Source organism: Staurois parvus, unplaced genomic scaffold, assembly GCF_062004578.1.
Source record: "Staurois parvus isolate SC_StPar_1 unplaced genomic scaffold, SC_StPar_1.0 ptg000973l, whole genome shotgun sequence".
Taxonomy (NCBI): domain Eukaryota; kingdom Metazoa; phylum Chordata; class Amphibia; order Anura; family Ranidae; genus Staurois; species Staurois parvus.
In genome coordinates this window covers 1,242,396-1,267,748 of record NW_028318769.1, presented here as the reverse complement: position 1 = coordinate 1,267,748, position 25,353 = coordinate 1,242,396, and the positions used below count along the sequence as shown (strand labels likewise).

Here is a 25,353-nt window from a genome sequence, read left to right as displayed (position 1 = left end):
TCGACACCCTAATCAATTCCTGGATATATCTAAATCACCTGGCATAACTACCAAAGGACCTCTTGTCCAGGGGGTGGGGAATGGCCTGCCCATAAAAATTTCAAAAAGGAACATTTGGTGACTTTATTAGATGTCATCCTTATCTCAGCCAAAACAGCTGACAGATACACCTCCCATCCCATAAATGTCCCACCTGTTATCTTCCTTAGTTTCTCCTTTAGGGTCCTATTTGCCCTTTCTACCTGAACAGAACTCTGTGGATGGTAGGGTATGTGGAACTTCCAGTCATTGCTCATCAGTTTGGTTACCTCGTGTGTATCCTTTGAGGTAAATGTTGGTCCTATGTCCAAGTCTATACTTACCAGACATCCTCATCGAGGGATGACTTCCTTTGCAAAAAATATTTTCTTTATTTCATCTCTCACTACCTGCCAACCCCAATGTCCTATGCCATGGAAACGTGCACTATGACGTGGGAGACCTGTTATACCTCCTGTTGACATTAGATCATTTGCATCTAATGTCAACCCTTTCTGTTGTATATCTATTCTGGGAGTGGTGTCCTCATGTATTACCTGAACACAATCATGTTCCTCGGGGTGGGGATTATCAGTTTCACCCTTTATCCCTAGCAAACAATAGCATAGCTAAGGGACCTGAATTAGAACCTGCATATTTCCAAATTAGCAGTTGATGGTAAAATCACTTCATAACCACTTGCCCTTTGTGCTGTCATATGCTGCATAGTAAGATTCTTAAGGATATGCAGTACATGATGTGCAGTGTGAAGGATGGTTCTATGTACCAGGGTCACGCTCATTGAGTCCTCCACCGCCATGGAACAGACGGTCAGGGCTCTCAGACATGCTGGCATGCCCTGTACCGGACTTGGCACTACTTTTGAAAAATAGGCTACTGGCCTCATGTGTCCTCCATGATCCTGAGCGATCACAGCCATCATGGTTTTACAATTATCATGAGCATACACATGAAAATCAACATCAAAACTAGTAAGGACCTCAAGATTTGGTAGGCATTGGTGGATACTTGATCCCACTTAATGAGGTCTGAAGCCTCAGTCTTAGTGTGCTGCCTGAGTTTGTTGTCATAATGGGAGCAGTCAGGGTTCCATTGGTGACACTAGTTGACCATACCAAGGAAGGAGAACATTTCCTTTTTAGTTTTTGGGCAGGGCAGACCCATAATGGCTAGGATCCTGGACTGGCTCACCATTCTGGTGCCTTGTGACAGACTGAAACCCAAGTAATCCACTGACATTTTACAACATTGTACTTTATGCCTTGCCACCTTGTGTCCTTTTGTACCCAGAAAATTTAACAGAGATATACTGTCCTGCCTACAAACCTCCCTGTTGAGTGAACAAAGTAATATCATCCACGTACTTGAGCAATGTGGAACCATGTTGGGGTGCCCAACCCTTTAAGGATTCTCGGAGGACCATGGAATATACAGCCGGAGAATTCACGTAGCCTTAGGGCAATCTGGCCCAGGTTAACTGTTTGTTGGGCAGAGTAAAACTTAACAGTAGTTGTGTCTCTTCGTCAACTTGGACAGATTAAAAAAAACTTTGCTTAAATCGATCACAGGATAATACTGTGTATCGTGTGGAATGGAGGTAATCAATGAAGGCACATCTGGGACAATGGGTGTAATTGGAATAATGAGATTGTTAATGGCCCTGAGATCTTGCTCTAAACAGTAAAGTAAGTACCATCAATCTCCTTGTGACAAAGGATACTGCTTTTGATATACTGGACCAACTGCAGGTTTGAGTCTGGCCTTGTAAGGTATACAGAGAATATACCTTCATCTAGCTTACTGTTGGCACAGCCTTCAGGCTTCACTTTGCCTAAACCTATCATGCGCACAAAACAGTGAGATGACTCCATGTGCACCCCTCCCTTTTCAATTAATCTGATTGTGGCCTTGGATTTTCCCAACAGATCTCTGTCTAGCAAATTCACAGGGCATCCTGATATGATTTTGAAAGAATGTTTCACTATGGAACCTTTCCCGTGAGAGTCTGAAATACTCAAAAGGGTGTTTCCCAGGTTTTGGCACATGTCCCAGTGATACCGTCTGAAGATTCACATTCTACTCTTGTCCCCTATTTCTTTTGCTACCTCTTTATCTAGGATTAGAACTATGTTGTAACTCCTGAAAATGTGCTTTGTAAATCTGGAAACCTCAAAACATTCAGCGGCGTCTTTCTCCATCACTTGTTTTTCAAACATACCTGCATCCATCTCTGTCCAGTTTGAAATAGGCTGTCTTACCAACAGCAAAATTTCAAACCTGTATCCTGCCATCAAGGTTTGGATATATACAGTTGCAAGAAAAAGTATGTGAACCCCTTGGGATTACGTGGAGTTTTGCATGAATTGGGCATAAAATGTGCTCTGAACGTCATCTAAGTCACAACAATAGAAGAACACAGTCTGCTGAACATAATACTACACAAACATTAGATGTTGCCATGGTTTAATTGCACATAACATGTAAACATTCACAGTGCAGGGAGGAAAAAGTATGTGAGGCCCTAGCTTAATGACTTCTCCCAGAGCTAATTGGAGCCAGGAGTGAGCCAACCTTGACTCCAATCAGTGTGATGATATTGGATGTGTTGCTGACAGCTGTCCTGCCCTTAAAAAACACACACCTGTTTTGGGTTTACTGGTTTCAAGAAGCACTGCCTGATGTAAACCATGCCTTGCAGAAAAGAGCTCTCAGAAGACCTACGATCAAGAAATGTTGACTTGCATGAAGCTGGAAAGGGTTACAAAAGTATCTCCAAAAGCCTTGATGTTCATGTGTCCACGGTAAGACAGACTGTCTGCAAATGGAGAAAGTTTAGCACTGTTGCTACTCTCCCTAGGCGTGGTCGTCCTGTAAAAATGACTGCAAGAGCACAGCGCAGAATGCTGCATGAGGTAAAGAAGAATCCCAGAGTGTCAGCTAAAGACCTACAGAAATCTCTGGCACATGCTAACATTTTTGTTGACACATCTACAATAAGGAAAACATTAAACAAGAATGGAGTACATGGGAGGACACCACGGAGGAAGCCATTGCTGTCCAAAAAGAATATTGCAGCACGTTTGAAGTTTGCAAAAGAGCACCTGGATGTTCCACAGCACTACTGGCAAAATATACTGTGGACAGATGAAACCAAGATTGAGTTGTTTGGGAAGAACACACAACACTATGTGTGGAGAAAAAAAGGCACAGCACACCAACATCAAAACCTCATCCCCACTGTAAAACATGGTGGAGGGAGCATCATGGTTTGGGGCTGCTTTGCTGCCTCAGGGCCTGGACGGATTGTTGTCATTGATGGGAAAGTGAATTCCAGAGTTTATCAAGACATTTTGCAGGAAAACGTACGACCATCTGTCCGCCAACTGAAGCTCCGCAGAGGATGGGTGATGCAACAGGACAATGACCCAAAGCATACAAGTAATTCAACAAAACAAAGGCTGTAACAGCACAGAATACGCCTTCTGGAGTGGCCCAGTCAGAGTCCTGACCTCAACCCGATTGAAATGCTGTGGCATGACCTTAAGAGAGCGATTCACACCAGACATCCCAAGAATATTGCTACGCTGAAACAGTTTTGTGAAGAGGAGTGGTCCAAAATGACTCCAGATCGTCGTGCAGGTCTGATCTGCAACTACAGGAAACGTTTGGTTGAGGTTATTGCTGCCAAAGGAGGGTCAACCAGTTATTAAGTCCAAAGGTTCACATACTTTTTCCTCCCTGCACTGTGAATGTTTACATGTTATGTGCAATTAAACCATGGCAACATCTAATGTTTGTGTAGTATTATGTTCAGCAGACTGTGTTCTTCTATTGTTGTGACTTAGATGACGTTCAGAGCACATTTTATGCCCAATTCATGCAAAACTCCACGTAATCCCAAGGGGTTCACATACTTTTTCTTGCAACTGTATAGTGCCCATTTCTGCACTAACTATATTCATCCCAGCTTCTTCCTTCCAAATGTTTCTAAATCTTTTCACATACTCTGTCACTGTCTCTTTTGTTCCTTGCTTACAAACAACAGGAGTTGCTAATGATATCCTACTCTTCCATATTCTCTCCATCTCGGCGGTCACCTACTCTCACACCTTTGTCTTCCTTCAGCCATACATGGGTGACTGCTTGGGTTCCAGGATCAACTAGAACATATATTGTAGGCACCTTTGTCCAGTCAAACCCTGAGTCCATGTCATATCCCAAAATTCCATCAATTATTCATTTCATGTTCTGCTGTGAACACTGTCTGTCTCGTATGGCTCTCCTCTCCTCCTCCCTTCTCTACCCCTCACTTCTCTACCCCTCCTTTCTCCCTTTCTGTACTATCAGGACTCTGTTTTTCTGCCTGAACTAAGGGAGATTGTGATGGTCTGTCTGCCCTTTAAGGTCTGAGGAGAAAAAAAAAATCATCCTCTCTTTTAGGCAAAGCTGAATATACTTTTGTATAACTTGTCGGAGCAGACGGTGGGGGGGGGGGGGTAAAGAGTAGAGATTTACGTTACTGTGCTCTGGAGTGTAACCAGACGCATATTTCAGCCAGTGAAAACCTGCTGCTTTCAGATATTGTATCTCCTAACAATACCATTATCACATATTCCTTACAAGTTAATCTAGACAATTCAGGATATATTGCCTCTTTTTTTTTCAGCAATATCACTTAACGCTTTACACGGGAGCTTAATGTTTGGGTAGAGATCTCTCACCTTAGATATACCCCCTTAAAGCAAAAACAGCTGTTAGGCAAAGCAATAAATATTACAGTGTCAGGATTATTATTATTATACAGTATTTATAAAGCGCCAATAGTTCGCTCAGCGCTGTACATTACAAAGGGGGACAGAACATGTGACAGAACAATACCAATACAATGCAAAACATGAGGGGATCGAGGGCCCTGCTCCTTGGAGCTTACAATCTAGGAGGGAGGGGATGGTGGCACAGGAGGAGATAGCTGTGGGGGATGGAGTGGTAGGAAAAGTGGAGGAGGTCGGCAAGTTAGCAGGGGGTGGGGTAGGCTTCCCTGAAGAGGTGGGTTTTCAGGGTGCGCCTAAAGGAGAGGAGAGTAGGTGATAAAATGATGGGTTGGGGCAGGGAGTTCCAGAGGATGGGTGACACCCTGGAGAAGTCCTGGAGGCGGGTATGGGAGGAGGAGACCAGGGAACTAGAGAGAAGGAGGTCTTGTGAGGAGTGGAGTGTGTGTGTTGGGTGGTACTTGGTTATTGGGGCAGTGATGTAGTTCGGGGCAGTATGGTGGACGGCTTTGTACGTCAGTGTTAGGATTTTGAATTTGATACGTTGCGCAATCGGAAGCCAGTGGGGGGATTGGCAGAGGGGGGTGGCGGAGATGGAGCGGTTGGAAAGGTGAATGAGTCTGGCAGCCGTATTCAGGATGGACTGAAGCGGGGATAGCCAGCGGTGAGGCAGGCCAGTGAGGAGGGAGTTGCAGTAGTCGAGTCGTGATATGATGAGGGAGTGGATGAGCTGCTTAGTGGTTTCTGGGGTTAGGAACGTGCGGATTTTGGTGATGTTGCGGAGGTGGAGTCTGCACGAGTTTGTTAAAGATTGGACTTGGGGCTGGAAGGATAGGTTGGAGTCCAGAATGACACCAAGTACTCTGGCCTGCGGGGTGGGTTTGATGGTGGCGTTGTTGGATGTGATGGAGAAGTCAATGGGGGGTGGTGTCCGGGCTGAAGGGGAAGACAAGAAACTCGGTTTTGGAGAGGGTCAGTTTAAGGAAGTGGAGCGACATCCAGTCTGATATGTCGCTCAGTAGGTGTGTGATTCGAGCGGAGACCGAGGGGGTGAGGTGGGGGGTTGAGAGATAGATTTGTGTGTCGTCGGCATAGAGGTGGTAGTTGAAGCCATGAGAGTGTATGAGTTGGCCAAGGGAGGAGGTGTAGATGGAGAAGAGAAGGGGCCCGAGCGGAGAGGCTGTTATGCCGACATTTCAGGAGTTTAACACTTAAAAGTACGGACCTTGTAATATCCCTATACTGTAACACAAATTACTACTTAACAGTTTCTTAACATACAGCAAATAAGCACTTATACTTCTAAAATGGAACAAATAAACGAGGACTCCTGTGAATTCACAATTATACCTGCCTAGGCAATTTTTCCCCAGAGGTTCCAAAACCTCTGAATTCCCTTTGAGGACCCACCTCAGAGACTCTCCGTGAGATCCAACAATCTCAAATGGAAACTTTGGCTACTGTCCCTGGGGACAATCCAGGTAAAACTAAGACTGGCTCAGTTTACCTGACCACCCACGCCTTTAATCCCACTTCCTGACACCAGATTGCAAGGATTCAACCTATGTCTGTAGCAGGGGCGGACTGCCCAATGGGAAACTCGGGCACTGCCCGAGGGCCCGGGGTCAGTAGGAGGCCCCATTAGATGTCCCTGGTACCTTTCATAGGCTTTCTTTGGTGTGATTTGAGTGTGGGCAAGGACCCAGGGGCCTCATGATCCCCTATTGCCCGGGGGCCCCATGAGTTGTCAGTCCGCCCCTGGTCTGTAGCCCTTGTCCTCGTTATTTTCACCCTCAGGCCTTGGAGAAATAAAGCTACAAACACCGAAGTGTGAAATCTAAATCTCTGAAATTTTAATGCATGACAAGAACAGTTATACAGAACTCAGCATGAGTTGCTTAATCTCAGGATGACCAATGAAACATTCCATTCTTATCAATAAAGTTACATAAAAAACAGAAACCGCAAATAGTTGAGGGACACCATATAAGGTAGTTCCGTTGACAGAAATGAAACTAGTCTAAGAAAACGAGAGAGAAGTTACAAAACCGAAACTAACTGTTCACACGTCCAGAAATGAAGGCATTATACAACATGGATGACAGTTACTACGACATATTTCCTTACAGACGGCAAAGACATTTACCAAAGAAAGAGTCTAACAAGTAGACTCCAAATTTACTAACTAGGCACAATCCAGGAATAGGTCTAAGAAAGCAGTCGTGCTAGAAGAACATCTAACACAATGAAAAATCACTGCAGAGACATGTTCACATTGAAATTTGCTTTCCCAAATATCTGGACTTCACTTTAAACAATATATTACATTTCAAAACAAATTTTCAATGAGTAAAATAGTTTTTTAAGGGAATTCGTGACAGTCAAGAACTAGACGCTTTTCCAACGTCTATGCAGGGATAGAAATGAGCATGTGCAGAACACATTTTAGTCCTCTGCCGTGGGCGCTTTCTTTTTAGACGCTGTTTAACCACCTCCCGCTCGCCATATAGTCCAATGATGGGCGCAAGGTTGTTCTCTTGTTCTGATAGGACGTCATTTGATGGCCTTCCATTCTCACTGCGCATGCGAGGCTCAGGGAGCGCGCAGCGCCGCGATCGGCGGTGCGCTGTGTCCCTTGGACACAGTGAATCACCGATCAACGGAAAGAGACGAAGATGTCGGCTCGGTCATGTGATCAGCTGTGTCCAATCACAGCTGATCGCATGTAAACAGGGAAATGACGGTTATCAGCATTTCTCTCCTCTTGAGCTGTCACGCTGACAGAGGAGAGGAGAGTCGGTAATCGGCATTCCTCGGAGGGGACATGTACACTGATCATCAGGTCACTGATGATCAGTGTGCCCGGATGATCAGTGTGGCCCCAGCAGTGCCAGCTGTCAGTGCTGAACAGTGCCACCTGCCAGTGCCCATCAGTGCCACATATCAGTGCCTACCAGTGCATATCAGTGCCCATCTGAGCTGCCTTTCAGTGTCACCCATCAGTGCCAGTCAGTGCCACCTATCAATGCCAATCAGTGCCACCTATCAGTGCTGCCAATCAGTGCCACCAATCAGTACCACCTATCAGTGCGCATCAGTGCCGCCTATCAGTGCCAGTCAGTGCCGCCCATCAGTGCCAGTCAGTGCCATATATCAGTGCCATATATCAGTGCCATATATCAGTGCTGCCTTTCAGTGCCCATCAGTGATGCCTGTCAATGCCCATCAGTGCCACCTACCAGTGCCTCCTCATCAGTGCCCATCAGTGCCACCTATCAGTGTCCATCAGTGCATCTTATCAGTGGCCATCACATACAGCTGCTGTGTCCCCATAGTGTAATAGGTGGCTCCAGCCACATGAACAACCCCCTCATTCATGCTGTACAGGCCAGAGGTCCTGTGTGAATGGAGCATTTTTTACTTTTTTTTTCCTCAGCTCATTAATTTCAAAGGGCTGCCTAATGTGTGGGAACATGCAAAAATACGGCAGGCATATTATTTTAAAAGTGTGTTGCACCTAACCCCACAGCAGTGTGGTGCCATGCGTTTTGGTGGCTGTGAATGCGTCTGTGTTTACTAGACGTGTGGAGGTGCAATTAAGTTTTCATCATGGTACCTGCACACATCTGCAGAGGGCATTGGATTTCTTTGCTGTGCTGGAAAAAACATGCTCTTGCATGCATTTCTGCACCACAAATGGTGTGAACAAGTCCTAAGGGCCAGTTCACACTATAGAAACAGTCTAGATGTGTTCCAGATGCGTTTTTGCATGCACGTTTTTGATGCATGTTTAGCGTGTTCCAGTGCATTTTTTTATGCATTCCAGTTAATTTTTTCCCCTCTCTTTTTCCTCAATTTAATTAGGGACATGTGCGATTTAGTGCGTTCCAGGGCGTTTTACCGCATTCCAGTACAGTCCTATGCATAAACAATGCAGCCTGTTCAACTTTTTGGCAGCACCTGCAACGCACTGGAACTGCAAGCGCTGATGTGAACTATGACATTGACAACCATATAACTTTCTTTCTGTGCGTTTTGGATGCAGAAAAAGCAACTGAAACACATGTAGTGTGAACTGGCCCTAAAGGTTATTATAGATCAGGGAACGGGACTGACCAGGAATTGTGAATTCAATCAGACTAGTGGTGAGATACAATCAGGAATCATTAGCATTGGCTCCACTAGACCTAAATTTACTTCAAAAGGACCTTCCAGGATAGTAATGTTAATAAGTACCTTTAAAAAAAAAAAAAAAAAGAAAAGTTGATAACTGCAAACCCTAAAAAAAGAAAATGCCAAAAACCTCTCAAAAGGTATCAGAATAAAAAAAATACAGATTCTTCAGAAATATGAAACCAAAGAGGGATCCGAGGTACAGCTGCTGTTGGATATCACCACAAACAAGGCTCTTTAGCTGCACGGTATTCGGGAATCCCAAAAATGTCAAGTTGTAAATAGCAGAGTCACTTTAGTATTGAGAGAGTCACAATGCACAAGTGCACAAGTTCATCCAAAACAAAACTGATCTCCAACGTCATTTCAGTAGTTCAAGTGGTTCAGTAAGGTAGCAGAATATTTCAGTAGTTGGAACATCTGGAGCTGCCCAGGAGATTTCACACAGGAAAAAAAAAAAAAAGAGCTCAACGTATGAAATGAGTCGGTTGTTAGCAGGAACCATATTTCTTACATCTCTAGCAGAGTTTAGAAAAAAGAAACGGAAATTGTAATTATCAGCTGCCAATCAAGAGACCCTCATGAGATACTTTTACACATCTGGAATTCAGGAGCTGGTCTGTTGAACCTAAAAGCCATCCGAAGACTTTCAAGAGGAGTGAATGTGTTTCTCATTCATAATAGAAAAAGGTTCCAAAAGATTAGATGTCAACCTTTTTATCGGTACTCTGTATAATTTCAGGAATTTAGTTGGTCCAGGTCATGTCTATCACAACCCCAATCCCAAGAAGATATATTTCCAGATTGTTAACTGGCTCCATTTTCTCCTTGATCCAATGGCTGCCCAAATGTTCTACAGTATAGTAGGGTTAGCGGGGGGCACCAGTGTTTTGTTTCCTCTTTCAGCATATTCCAGGCCTCCTGCATACCACGGGGTGCATGTCCGTGGGAGGTAAACATGGTCCGGTAACAGCAACTGTTGTGCGGGATTGATTCAACACCTGCTATCTTAGCAACATGTTGGGGGGCGATACCAGCTGCCTTTGCCAAGATGCCGGTGTAAACATCCTCAACCGCAGGCCAAGGGCCATTACCAGCTTCCTGCAAAAGGTGACCAACTGCTCCATGAGACAAAATGTAGCTGATGCCACTACAATACGGGGGAAAATAGTGACCGGTATAAAGCTCATGTGACACATAGTGGCGATTCTTTGGATCCCGACAGGCAAAGACACGCCAGTTTATCCGGCCGAAATACTGGAGTCCCTGCTGCTGCTCCCTTAGAAAGGCTGACAAGGCCAGAGTGTTGACAAAGACATCATCATCGGTCTTGAGCAGAAATCGAGCACCTTGGCACTTCTGCAAGGCCCATGCCAATCCGGTTAGAGTTTTTAGTGTCAGGTTCCGGTAAGAGTCAGTGAAGTTGGCTTGAATGATGTCTCCATGAACCACTGCCTCATGCACCAGGGCTGATCTCTCTTCTGCTTTATCAGGAACTGCCAAGACGAACAGAGTTAGGGTGGAAGAAGCCGTGGCGGAAGAGAGGCTCCCCCAAGTCTGTCGGATTGTATCTCTCCTATCTCTATGGGAAGGGGCACTGGAGACTAAAATAAGGAGTAAGGGTGGTGGGGAGCAAGCATTGGCGGGAGAGAGCAGGAAAGGTGACAATGGTATGCTGGAGAGTCGAGAAGAGGAAAGCTGAGAAGGGTTTGGGTAGAAGATGGGCAGTGCTCGAGACAAAGACTCTTCCAGATACCCGGACAGAGACAGAAAAAGCAGCAACAGAAGTGAAGAGAGAAGTAAAAACATGGAAGACCAGCGCCGTCTATGAATGCAGAACAAGCGCAGGTAAGCAGCAATAATTAATCGCATGATGTGAAGAGCTGGATACTTCTCAGTTCTGTAGGCTCTGCTTTGTTGGCTTTCTCTTCCCGTACGTTCTTTAGCCGCCAACTTGTGATCAAATCCTATCAGGGCTCCGCCGTTGTCTTTGCTTGACAAAAGATTGAGAGGTGGGGTCTAAACTTTGTTGTCTGCAGGGTAGATTCAGTATATGGTGATGCCGAGGTGTGTCTTCACATCCATCGTTGAGTAATTATGAGAAATTATGTATTTCATAATCATGCCTGAGAGCTAAGTCACTTCCCATTACCGGTTTTGTTTTTTAAAGCACTAGATCAATGCTTTTTTTGATCGAATGCTTTACATTGCTGAGGAAAGATGTGGGGTCTTATTGACCACATATCTCTCCATAAAGAGGACCTGTCACTAATTATTTCTATCACAAGGGATGCATGCATTTCTTGTGATAAGAATAAAAGTGATTAAAATTTAATGAAAGGGACAGCGCAAAAAAAAACCAGACAAATTAAAACAAAAAAAGTTTAAAGTGCCCCCTGTCCCCCCGTGCTCGCACGTAGTGGTGAACGCATACAGTGAAGGAAATAAGTATTTGATCCTCTGTTGACTTTGAATATTTGCCCATTCACAGAGAAATGATCAGTCTAAAAATCGAATGTTCGGTGTATTGTAACACTGAGAGACAGAATAGCAACAACAAATTCAGCAGAAATGCATGTCTAACAAATGATGACTGATCTGCATGTTCATGAGGGAAATAAGTATTTGATTCCTTCACAAAACATGACTTAGTACTTGGTGGCAAATCCCTTGTTGGCAATCACAGAGGTCGGACGTTTCCTGTAGTTGGCCACCAGGTTTGCACACATCTCAGGAGGGATTTTGGTCCACTAGTCTTGGCAGATCCTCTCCAAGTCATTAAGGTTTTGTGGCTGAGGTTTGGCAACTCGAACTTTTAGCTCCCTCTACAAATTTTCAATCAGATTAAGGTCTGAAGACTGGCTAGGCCACTCCAGGACCTTAATGTGTTTCTTCTTAAGCCACTCCTTTGTTGCCTTGGCCATGTGTTTTGGGTCATTGTCATGCTGGAACACCCATCCACGACCCATTTTTAATGTCCTGGCTGAAGGAAGAAGGTTCACACCCGAGATTTGATGGTACATTGCCCCGTCCATCTTGCCTTTGATGCGGTGCAGTTGTCCTGTCCCCTTAGCAGAAAAACACCCCCAAAGCAGAATGTTTCCACCACCATGTTTGACAGTTGGGATGGTGTTCTTGGGGTCACAGACAGCATTCCTCCTCCTCCAAACACGGCGAGTTGAGTTGATGCCAAAGAGCTCGAATTTGGTCTCATCTGACCACAACACTTTCAACCAGTCCTCCTCTGCATCATTCAGATGTTCAGTGGCAAACTTCAGACGGGCCTGGACATGTGCTTTCTTGAGCAGAGGGCCTTGTGGGCACTGCGGGATTTCAATCCTTGTCGGCGTAGTGTGTTACCAATTGTTTTCTTGGTGACTGTGGTCCCAGCTGCCTGGAGATCATTGATAAGATCCTCACGTGTAGTTCTGGGATGATTCCTCACTGTTCTCATGATCATTGACACTCCACGAGGTGAGATCTTGCATGGTGCACCAGACCTAGGGAGACTGACAGTTGTTTTGTGTTTCTTCCATTTGTGAATGATTGCACCAACTGTTGTCACCTTCTCACCAAGCTGCTTGGCGATAGTTTGGTAGCCCAATTCAGTCTTGTGTAGGTCTACAATCTTGTCCCTGACATCCTTGGACAGCTCTTTGGTCTTTGCCATGGTGGAGAGTTTGGAATCTGATTGTTTGATTGCTCCTGTGGACAGGTGTCTTTTATACAGGTAACAATGTGAGATTAGCAGTACTCCCTTTAAGAGACTGCTTCTAATCTCAGCTTGTTACCTGTATGAAAGACACCTCGTAGCCAGAAATCCCGCTGAATGATAGGGAATCAAATACTTATTTCCCTCATGAACATGCAAATCAGTGCATCATTTGTTAGACATGCATTTCTTTGGAATTTTTTGTTGCTATTCTGTCACTCGGTGTTACAATACACCAAACATTCGATTTATAGACCGATCATTTCTTTGTGAGTGGGCAAACATTCAAAATCAGCAGGGGATCAAATACTTATTTCTGTAGGCCATGCCCACATATGTAAATGGTGTTCAAACCACACACGTGAGGAATCGCCACAAACGTCAGAGCAAGAGCAATAATTCTCGCACTAGACCTCCTCTGTAACGTCTCACTGCTAACCTGTAGAAATTGTTAAAGCATCACCCGTGGAGATTTTTAAGTACCGCAGTTTCACTCCATTCCAAGAGTGTGCACAATTTTAAAGCGTGACAGGTTGGGTATCTATTTACTCGCTGAAACATCCTCTTTCATATTTTACAAAAAAATTGGTGTATATATTTTTTGGGGGTTTTTTTTAATCAAAGTGTATTTTTTTCCCCAAAAATATATATTCATTTTTAAAAACTGTGCATTTCGGTTTCAGTTTTCGGCCAAGTGCATTTTGAATTTTTGTTTTTGGCACCAGAATTTTCATTTTGGTGCACCACTAATTCTAAGCTCTGACGAGCCGGGCCCTCTGTTTCCTCTCGTACCAAATTGTAACTGTAATGTCTACCTTCATTTTGTAAAGAGCTGAGCAAACTGTTGGCTCTATATCCTGTATAATAATAATAATATTAAAATTGTATTTAAGGCAATTGATTTTAGGACCTTGATTATGTCCAGTTGTGATTTTATGAATTATTTGTAATAAAACATGGTTATGTTTTGATGTATTGTTATGTGTGTTCCTTTTTTTACCAGTAAAGTCCTACTAATTTTTTCTAAAGTTAGTTAATTTTGGTACTATGGTGGTCTTGTTACACACACTTTATCAATGAAAGTTGTTCTGGTTGTCCCCAGAACAGTAATAGAGGGGCAATTCAATGGGGACAATAGTTCAGGTGGCAACCAGGGATTCTCTCATTTTTGAGGGATTTCCTCTCACTTCCTGTTTTGGCTATGGGACAGGAAGTGAAGGAAAATCTCCCCAATAAGACACAGATGGCAGAAAAAAACCCCAATAGGGGTTACAGCTCTTCTTACCTTATCCAAAATGAAAAAATGTTTTGCCTTTAAAGTGATACTAAAGTTAAACACATTTTTTAACTTGATGCATTCCTTGCATTAAAGTGGTTCTAAAGGCTTAATGTTTTTTTTTTTACCTTCATGTATTCTATGCCTATGACAATAGGCATTTGTCAAGATTGCCGACTATACCGGCCCTTCCCACCTTCCCCTCCTCCATTCATAGAAGCTGTACTAGAGCTTCCATCAAGAAGGCGCACTCTGTGAATGGAGGGCGGGTGAATGAATGAAAGGTCCACCTCCTCCTTTCACAGAGCTCTTTTCACTGCTGGAAGTTATAGTACAACTTTATGAATGGAGGAGGGGGGCAGAAAGGACTGGTAGAGTCGGCATGCTTGATGATCGCCTGTATCAGGTCCAGCAGCTGTATTAACCCCCAAGTGATAACAAACAATACCGCGCCCCAAAACTTAGTTACTACTAATCCATATCTAAATTCATATACAGTAATACCTCGGTTTAAGAATTTAATTCGTTCTGCAGGACTTTTCTTATAGCGAAAAATTCTTAAACCGAAACGCCGTTTCCCATAGGAATGCATTGAAAACCAATTAATCTGTTTCGGAGATCAGAAAAAAGTAAACACTAATAAATACCGCATGAGTTATTTTATCAAGTCATGCGGCATCTTAGTAGTGACAACCATGTGTTAATATTTCAGCTGTCAGCGGGGTTCCCCACTGACAGCTGAATGTAAAAGAATTGCCGGCAATTAAAACAATAATTAAAAAAACTGTGTGGGGTCCCCTTCCCATCCATACCAAGCCCTTCGTGTCTGGTATGGATTTTGAGGGGAACTCCCACGCCAAAATTTTAAACAAAATGGCGTGGGGGTCCTCCCCAAAATCCTTACCAGACCCTTTTCAGAGCATGCAGCCTGGCAGGTCAGGAAAGGGGGGGGGCAAACAATATTCATTTTTAGTTTCTTAAAAGAAACAACATTTCCGTTAACTTTGGGGAAAGTGACAGCTAATTCTGTGAGCTATAGTGAAGAAAGAAAAAAGAGCCAGCAATTGCATTTAAAAATCAGCACTGACATACATTTCGTATTGTGAAAAAAATTCATACAAAATTTGTAAACCGAGGCATTATTTTCAGTGGATTTTCATTTGTAAACCGAAAATTACTTTAACCGAGGCGTTCTTGAACCGAGGTATTACTGTATTACCTATATAATGATACACTTCTCCATATAAAATGCACTAAAAGTTATATTAATATACCAATTTTATAATGTGATCCACTGTGCCTAAATTAATTGCGTGCAATATTCCCCTAATATAAATCATAAATCAATTAGAAAAATGAATTATATATAAATAATAATTCATGCCAGAAATTAATACATATATATATATATATATATATATAATTGTCCCAATGTGATTAAATTACTCCTCGTGTTTGTTTCACTCTGCTCTTCCAAAAAATACCATTTATACAGTCATGGCCGAAATTGTTGGCACCCTTGATATTTTTCCTGAAAATCAAGTATTTCACACAAAAAAGGTATTGCATTAACACATGTTTTGCTATACACATGTTTATTCCCTTTGTATGTATTGGAACAAATATAAAACAGAGGCAGAAAAGCAAATATGACATAATGTCACACAAAACCCCAAAAATGGGCTGGACAAAAGTATTGGCACCCTTAACTTAATATTTGGTTGCACACCCTTTGGAAAACATAACTGAAATCAGTCGCTTCCTATAACCATCAATAAGCTTCTGACACCTCTCACCCGGAATTTTGGACCACTCTTCCTTTGCAAACAGCTCCAGGTCTCTCTTATTGGAAGGACACCTTTTCCCAACAGCAATTTTAAGATCTCTCCACAGGTGTTCAATGGGATTTAGATCTGGGCTCATTGCTGGCCACTTCAGAACTCTCCAGCGCTTCTTTGCCATCCATTTCTGAGTGCTTTTTGACGTATGTTTGGGGTCATTGTCCTGCTGGAAGACCCAGGATCTTGGACGCAAACCCAGCTTTCTGACACTGGGCCCTACAGTGCGACCCAAAATCCTTTGGTAATCCTCAGATTTCATGATGCCTTGCACACAGTCAAGGCACCCAGTGCCAGAGGCAGCAAAACAACCCCAAAACATCATTGAACCTCCACCATATTTTACCGTAGGTACTGTGTTTTGTTCTTTGTAGGCCTCATTCCGTTTTCGGTAAACAGTAGAATGATGTGCTTTACCGAAAAGCTGTATCTTGGTCTCATCTGTCCACAAGACGTTTTCCCAGAAGGCTTTTGGCTTACTCAAGTACATTTTGGCAAACTGTAGTCTTGCTTTTTTATGTCTCTGTGTCAGCAGTGGGGTCCTCCTGGGTCTCCTGCCATAGCGTTTCATTTCATTTAAATGTCGACGGATAGTTCGCGCTGACACTGATGCTCCCTGAGCCTGCAGGACAGCTTGAATGTCTTTGGAACATGTTTGGGGCTGCTTATCCACCATCCGGACTATTCTGCGTTGCAATCTTTCATCAATTTTCCTCATCCGTCCACGACCAGGGAGATTAGCTACAGTGCCATGGGTTGCAAACTTCTTGATAATGTTGCGCACTGTGGACAAAGGCAAATCTAGTTCTCTGGAGATGGACTTGTAACCTTGAGATTGTTGATATTTTGCCACAATTTTGGTTCTCAGGTCCTCAGACAGTTCTCGTCTCCTCTTTCTGTTGTCCATGCTTAGTGTGGCACAGACAGACACACAATGCAAAGGTTAAGTGAACGTCTCTCCTTTTTATCTGCTTTCAGGTGTGATTTCTATATTGCCCACACCTGTTACTTGCCCCAGGTGAGTTTACAGGAGCATCACATGCTTGTAACATTCTTATTTATCCGCAGTTGTGAAAGGGTGCCAATACTTTTGTCCAGCCCATTTTTGGAGGTTTGTGTGACATTATGTCGAATTTGCTTTCTTTCCTCCCTTTTTTTGTTTTGTCCCAATACACACAAAGGGAATAAACATGTGTATAGCAAAACATGTGTTAATGCAATACGTTTCGTGAGAAATACATGATTTCCTGGAGAAATATCAAGGGTGCCAACAATTTCGGCCATGACTGTATATGCTCACCTCCTTTTTAGCTTTATTAAAGGTTTAGATAGCTTTATACTTTAATTAAAGGTGATTTGTTGGATAATATAATCAAATCCTTCAGGATGGGATGAGCCTCAGATGACTTCTGTGTACTCCTCAGTTGGGCTTTGATTGTATGCTGGTGCTGGGATTTCTCCCTCCCCACCCTGCAGGGTTTCTCTCCGTTCCTTTGCTCTTTACTCCAATTAATTCTCGTTTACACATTAAAAGAGAAAAACATACAGAGTGCCTTATCGTTTTCATAAAATGTGTGTTTATTTAGTGCCCCATATGCAGATGCACTCACAATGTGTACAATAATACTCGCTTTGTTAAAATTTACAGCTGTTATATTAAATCCGTGGGACAGCCTCCTCTGTGTGTCTCACACAAAGTATACTCGCCGTCTGATGCCGGGTACATAGTGATGTCAGAGCCCCTCCCCTACGCGTTACGCCACAGGGTCACGTGGCTTCCTCAGGGGGATGTATGAACCCCCGCAGCACCGGAAGATCACTGCTGTGGTGTGTGTTGGGAAGGGAAGAGGATGGAAGGTTTCAGCTAAGCCAGCCAGCAGCACAAGGACACCTCTCATTAAAAATGTATTAATGTAAAAAAAAAAATCCTACTGGCTGCACCCCCACGCTAGCAGTATGAGGCCTTGTTCACATTGGTGATGATGCCTGTATAGCGTGAACAGCCTTTTTTTTTTCTGGCGTCTCAGCTTGAAGGTGCTGAGTGCAGGCAGCCCCAGGGGCGGACTGACAACTCATAGGGCCCCCGGGCAATAGGGGATCATGGGGCCCCTGTGTCCTTGTCCAAACTCAAAAAAGCCTATGAAAAAAGGTACCAGGGGCATCTCATGGGGCCCCCTACTGACCCCGGGCCCTCGGGCAGTGCCCGAGTTTCCAAATGGTCAGTCCGCCCCTGGGCAGCCCATTGAAGTCTATTAAAACGTAACGGCTGCACAGACGCAGCTGGTAATGTGACCGGGGTGCAGGCGAACAGCCCCGAAACATACACTGTCTGCTGAGTTGGCCCCTCACCTGCCCTTGCCCACCTGTCACATTAGGATGAGCGGTTGTGTCCGTGCAGACACGGCGTCCCTATACTTACTGCCGGGGGCAGGAGAAGACCCCAAATACTCCATCACTAGACTTTGCTGGCTGAGCTTCCTTGTAGATCACACCTAGGATGCCATCCAACCGTACCGGGGTCATACATCCAGCTGCTGGGTGACAGCAACTACACAAAGGTGTCATCAGAGAAGACGAAATGAAAAAGAAAAGAAGCGCCTCTAAGTGCAGTATGAACAACTTTTAATAGTATCAAATGTAGAACAACTCACATATATTTGTGATAAAACAGGCTCATAAGGTGCAGTCTCATAGGAGTAGAAGAACAGCTGTGTTCCTCCTCCTCCTTGTCTTCCTCCTCCTCATCCTCCCATCATAATAAGGATCCCTCTTTTCTGACATTTTGGGGAATAGAAAAGTACAAAAGGCACTGGAGAAGTAGTAATAAGGTTCAAACATTGAGTCAAGCGGAATCAAGATGGATTTTTTCCATGCAGACTTTAGTGCAAAAAGGTTTAAACGTGGAGTTTGATTTAAATTGCTTTATTAGTGATTTTTAATGGATTTAGGCATATTACTTCATGGATACATTCTAAGTATTTATGCATCCCTTATTATCCTAATAATATAGTGACCTGACTGTTTTTTAAGTGTTTTTATTATGTTTAGTGATTAATTATGTACACCGATGGTAAGGGTGTACTTGCCTGGGGTATACACACCCAGTGTGCATTCATCATCAGTACATTTATTAAGTGTTTTTTTAACATTTGAGGAGATTCATTTATTTTATTGGCTATTATATTAAAATAATATTTTCTTATATATATAATTTTTATATATTTTTTTTTTATTTATATTTATTAATTTTGATATATCATTTTAAAAATAGATTTATATACCTTTTTATTGGGTGTAAAATAATATATATATATTTATTTTTTATAATTATAATTTTTATATCAGAGTTTATCCCCTCCTCCTCAAAAAACTACACTCCCTCGGCCTCAGAGACTCCGCTCTCTCCTGGCTCTCGTCTTACCGATCACAACGCTCCTTCAACGTTACCTATAACGCTACCACCTCCCCCTCACTCCCCCTCTCTGTTGGGGTCCCTCAAAGCCCCTTCTCTTCTCCATCTACACCTCCTCCCTTGGCCAACTGATACACTCTCACGGCTTCAACTATCATCTCTATGCCGACGACACACAAATCTATCTCTCTACCCCCCACCTCACCCCTTCAGTCTCCGCCCGAATCACACACCTACTGAGCGACATATCAGATTGGATGTCACTCCACTTCCTTAAACTGAACCTCTGCAAAACCGAGCTCCTGGTTTTCCCCCCAGCCCGCGCCCCTCCTCTCTCCATCATGACCAACAATGCCACCATCAGTCCCACTCTACAAGCCAACAAGGTGAGAACAAGGTGTCATTCTAGACTCCAATCTGTCCTTCCAGCCCCAAGTCCAATCGCTAACAAACTCATGCAGACTTCACCTCCGCAACATCTCCAAAATCTGCACGTTCCTAACCCCGGAAACTACTAAGCAACTCATCCACTCCCTCATCATATCACAACTCGATTACTGCAACTCCCTCCTCACCGGCCTACCTCACCACAGGCTATCCCCGCTTCAGTCGATCCTGAATACGGCGGCCAGACTCATCCACCTTACCAACCGCTCCCCTTCTGCCACCCCCCTCTGCCAATCCCTCCACTGGCTTCCGATTACCCAACGGATCAAATTCAAAATGCTAACACTGACGTACAAAGCTGTCCATAACTCTGCCCCAAACTACATCACCAACCTAATATCCAAATACCACCCAAAACATACACTCCGCTCCTCACAAGACTTCCTTCTCTCTACTTCCCTGGTCTCCTCCTCCCATGCCCGCCTCCAGGACTTCTTCAGGGCATCACCCATCCTATGGAACTCCCTACCCCAACCCATCAGACTATCACCTACTCTCCTCTCATTTAGGAGCACCCTGAAAACCCACCTCTTCAGGGAAGCCTACCCTACCCTCTGCTAATTGCCAATCTCCTCCACTCTTCCTACCACTCCATCCCCCACAGCTATTTCCTCCATCCCCTCCCTCCTAGATTGTAAGCTCCAAGGAGCAGGGCCCTTGATCCCCTCATGTATCACACTTATTGTTATTATACTGTCTCATGTATTGTCTCCCATTGTAATGTACAGCGCTGTGCGAACTGTTGGCGCTTTATAAATACTGTATAATAATAATAATCAGGATCCCATCCCTAGATAGTTTTATCCATGCGTTTATGTTTTGTATGTTTATCATGCGTTTTAAAAAAACGTTATTGTTTTTTTTATCAATATCCCCTAGTATTGTTTATATATGTGTTAATAAAGATATATTTTTAGTAGGGGTAGTGTAGATTTGTATATATTTGGTTAATGGGTTATATACCTCTAGTGGTACCTGTAATGGGTTTGTCAGGGATCCTGTCGCCGTGCAGCCATGCAACGGCGATGGATCCCTTCGGGCTGTGGCGGTGTGAGTGCGCAGGCACGGGAGCGTGCGAGTGCACATGCGCAGTAGCGCGGAAAACTCGCGTATGCGCAGTACACGTCACGCCAGGCGGGCTATTTCAACCTGCAGAACAGTAAAGTCAATGCCTTCTGGTCTATAACGTTCCTGCACATAATCCTGATCCTGTTACCTGTATTCTGATTTGCCTGACTAAGAAAGAACTCCGCTTGCACTGACCTCAGCTATCCCTGGCTATCCCTGCTCCCTTGTACTTTATCTGCCCGCTTGATACTGACCCGGCTTGTCTGACTCTGCTGCATCTACCTGCACCTGTACCTGACTTACGTCCTGACGGCTGCTATACTTACCTGCCGCTGCACCCACGGTCCTGTACCTGGCCTTTATCCTGGTCACTGCCATACCTGCCTGCTACTGCACCCATGCTCCGGTGTCCAGTTCCAGTCTGCATCCTGATTGCCGCCATACCTGCCTGCTACTGCACCTACGTTCCTGCACCTGGCCTGCATCCGAATCTCCTGGGTCCCCAGCTACCTGTCGCCAGCTCCAGATCCACCCGGCACTCGTACCACTCCTGGCTCTGCGCCCACTGTTCCCACTATCAGGGGCTCCGAGCAGGAGATGTAAGAGGACGCCCTCTCTCCACATCAGGTTCCCCAACCAGGTACGTGACAGTACCAGAAGGCCATGTCGGAGCCTGAGAGAGGGGCCTCTCCTCTTGAGGAAATTTGCCATCATATTGCGGCACTGACACAAGCCGTCAAGGGCCTACAAGAGGGGTACAACGGTCTGGAGGACCGTTTCCAGGCCCTATCTCCACCTGCATCCTCTGCGAGCACCACAGCGACACCTTGTCCAACTGTCACTCCAGGAGCCATGGCGAGCCCTACTGTGATGATGTTGCCCCCTGAGCCTAGGGTACCTATGCCCGAGAGATTTTCTGGGGACCGCCACAAATTCAGGGCCTTTCGCAGTGCATGTGAACTGTATTTTGCGTTGCAACCCCGCACCTTTTCCCTAGAGGCAACCAAAGTGGGATTTGTGATCTCACTTCTCCAGGGTGAACCACAAGCATGGGCCCACAACTTGCTGGAGAAGGCAGATGCCAAACTTATCTCTCTGAGCAGTTTCTTTGAAGCTATGGCACAGCTCTATGACGATCCTCAGCGATCTGCATCTGCAGAAGCCACACTACACTCTCTCCAGCAGGGCCATAGGGCAGCTGAAGACTATGTAACCGAGTTCCGGCGCTGGAGCACTGATACCAGTTGGAACGAGTGTGTAAATTGGGTATCTGGTGAAGTGGACTTTAAATTGGCCTACTACCATGTGCACTGCTTTCCTCAAAGTCCTGCTCCGTCCGGGCCTCTGTTGTGCATGGAGAGCGATACCGAGGTAGGCCAGATGGTTCTGGCAGCATACCATGACTTCCTAGACGTCTTCAGCAAACGTGGTGCAGACAGCCTTCCACCCACAGACCTTACGATTGCCCAATCGAACTGCTACCAGGAGCTGAGATCCCCTTCGGTCGGATCTTTTCACTATCGGAGTGTGAGTTGGAGGCATTAACCTCCTTGGCGGTATTCCCGAGTGTAGCTCGGGGTAGAATTTCTATACCAAGAACGGTAACCCCGAGCTACACTCGGGCTTACCATGCAGCGTTCTCTGGGGGTCCCTGCAGCACTTACCTTGTCCTTCGCTCCCGTGATGTGTCCCCTGCAGCGTCCCCGTCCATCTCCTCCAGCGGATGCCGGCATCTGGCTTCCGTGTTCCGGTCCCTGTGACGTCAGAACGTTCGGGCGGCGGAACCGGCGGGAAATTTGAAATTTTTAAAAAATGACATTTTTGCTGTCATTGCTTTTTCACTGCATTTCACATACATTTTGTCCCTACTGCTTTGTCCTGTCCCCTGCCTGCATTTTGACTGTTCTTTCTGCCTGGAAACTTAGAAAAGTCCATGGCGGCCAAAAAGCGTCCCTTTACGTCAAAAGCGGTTTTAGAACAGCGATAGTAAATCAGAACCACTTGCAGAATTGAGTGATAATGATTCGTGGGTGAAATTCGTCATCAGACACTGAAAACGATTTTGTGACTTTGCTTAGCGATGTGCAAATTTGCCTCTGTATTTCAAATTTCAGTGTTTTTGGTTTGATTATATTATTGAATTCAATTTATTATTATTATATTATTATTTTTTATGATTATTAAATTATAATTTATGATTTCGTGTTTCAAGTTTTATCATATCCGGAATGTTTAAGACTCTTTTTCGGATAGATTTCAGTGAGTTATTCCTAAAAATTACAGCCTACAATAAAAAACTACATATTTCCATGCAAAAAATGGTACCGCTTTCAGCACAAAAAAATCGGAAAGAATCATACCGCCAAGGAGGTTAAAGGACTATATTGACGATAACCTCAAAAAGGGGTTCATCCGCCCCTCCACCTCTCTAGCTGGGGCAGGAATCTTCTTTGTTGAAAAGAACGAGCATTCCCTCTGTCCGTGTGTAGACTACCAGGAATTAAACAATATCACTGTAAAGAATAGATATCCTCTGCCACTAATCCCAGAACTCTTTCAGAGGCTCAGAGCGGCAACCGTATTCACCAAAGTACACTATGCGATGTCTATGTGTTCCAGACTTCAAGCTGTAATTGACTGCAAAGGATTTGCAACCAAGTATTAAAAAGTGAAAGTTTGATTTATGATTATTATTCTGTCCCATTACTTTTGGTCCCTTAACAAGTGGGAAGCACATATGCAAACTGTTGTAATTCCTACACCGTTCACCTGATTTGGATGTAAATACCCTCAAATTAAAGCTGACAGTCTGCAGTTAAAGCGCATCTTGTTCGTTTCATTTTAAACTCATTGTGGTGGTATATAGAGCCAAAAATGTTAGAATTGTGTCGATGTCCCAATATTTATGGACCTGACTGTATTGGCATGTATATATATTTTATGTCACTTTATATTGAGATCCCCACTTTTTTTTTGTCACATATATATATATTTATGTCACTTTTTTTTTTGCCATATATTATTATTAGGGTAGTGCTGCATCATTTTGGTTTGGACAGACTATAACTGGATACTAACATTTATAGGGAAAGTTGATCCAGGGAATATCCGATTGCCTCTCGGGGCATCAGGAAGGAATTTTTTCCCAGCAGGAGCAAATTGGATCGTGCTTTGCTGGGTTTGTTTTTGCCTTCCTCTGGATCAACTGTGGGTATAGGATTATAACTTTTTTTTATGGTTGAACTGGATGGACTTTTGTCTTTTTTCAGCCAGACTAACTATGTAACTATGTAATGGACACCTGGAGAACATTCGGAAGCTGGTGTATTGCTAAGGAAAACCAGCGACTGAAATTAGTAAAATTCAAACTGGCCAGTTTTGTCCACAGAGTATAATAGACACCAGAGGGCACTTCTAAGTGTAGCAAGTTAGTGTTTATTACTAAAAATAGTAAGAAATGCACTCACTATTAGTAAGATGAAAGAAGCATATCTGAAAACCAAGGGCAGTCATCTCGGGTCCCAAGGTCGAACTGCAGTAATTCAGGTAGGTGAAGAGAGAATCTGCCTGCGGCATGAAGAGCTACAACACCTGAGTCAGTTAGACTGGGGAATATTCCAAGAAGATGTCAGATCCTGGGGGCACGAAGGCTTGAGAAATATGTTACCGCCTTGCAACGCGTAGCCACATGCCCCCGTCCACACCCCCAGCATCGCATATCATTATGGAATATTCCCACGCTGTCCGACTGGTTCTGGATGTGTTGTAGCTGTATGTACTGCAGGCGGCTTCTCTCTACACTGGATTGCAGGTTGGCCTGGGTCACGAGATGGCTTCCCTTGGCTTTAATATATGCTTCCTTCATCTTATTAAATGCAAATGCATTTTTTTTTTACCGTTCAGTTAACAAAATTGGCCAGGTTGAATTTTATCCCACCAGTTTGCTGTTTTTCCCCAGCAATAAACCAGCTCCTGAATGTTCTCCCCTCTCCTTCATATACAGTTGCAAGAAAAAGTATGTGAACCCCTTGGGAGTACGTGGAGTTTTGCATGAATTGGGCATAAAATGTGCTCTGAACGTCATCTAAGTCACAACAATAGAAGAACACAGTCTGCTGAACATAATACTACACAATCATTAGATGTTGCCATGGTTTAATTGCACATAACATGTAAACATTCACAGTGCAGGGAGGAAAAAGTATGTGAGGCCCTAGCTTAATGACTTCTCCCAGAGCTAAATGGAGCCAGGAGTGAGCCAACCTTGACTCCAATCAGTGTGATGATATTGGATGTGTTGCCGACAGCTGTCCTGCCCTTAAAAATCACACACCTGTTTTGGGTTTACTGGTTTCAAGAAGCACTGTCTGATGTGAACCATGCCTCGCAGAAAAGAGCTCTCAGAAGACCTATGATCAAGAATTGTTGACTTGCATGAAGCTGGAAAGGGTTACAAAAGTATCTCCAAAAGCCTTGATGTTCATGTGTCCACGGTAAGACAGACTGTCTACAAATGGAGAAAGTTTAGCACTGTTGCTACTCTCCCTAGGCGTGGTCGTCCTGTAAAAATGACTGCAAGAGCACAGCGCAGAATGCTGCATGAGGTAAAGAAGAATCCC

The 25,353-nt window shown here is 44.2% G+C and overlaps 1 protein-coding gene across 1 annotated transcript; it reads right to left on the bottom strand.

The window, feature by feature from the left end:
- Positions 1-6,639: 6,639 nt before the first annotated feature.
- LOC149441575 (beta-1,3-galactosyltransferase 4-like) lies at positions 6,640-11,082 on the bottom strand. The gene has a single exon (XM_089657190.1). The coding sequence runs from the start codon at positions 10,851-10,853 to the stop codon at positions 9,789-9,791; it is 1,065 nt and encodes a 354-aa protein (XP_089513316.1). The 5' UTR covers positions 10,854-11,082; the 3' UTR covers positions 6,640-9,788.
- Positions 11,083-25,353: the final 14,271 nt, after the last annotated feature.

Excerpts from the sequence above, each read along its gene's own strand:
- LOC149441575 (XM_089657190.1), bottom strand. The coding sequence starts at position 10,853 with ATGCGATTAATTATTGCTGCTTACCTGCGCTTGTTCTGCATTCATAGA.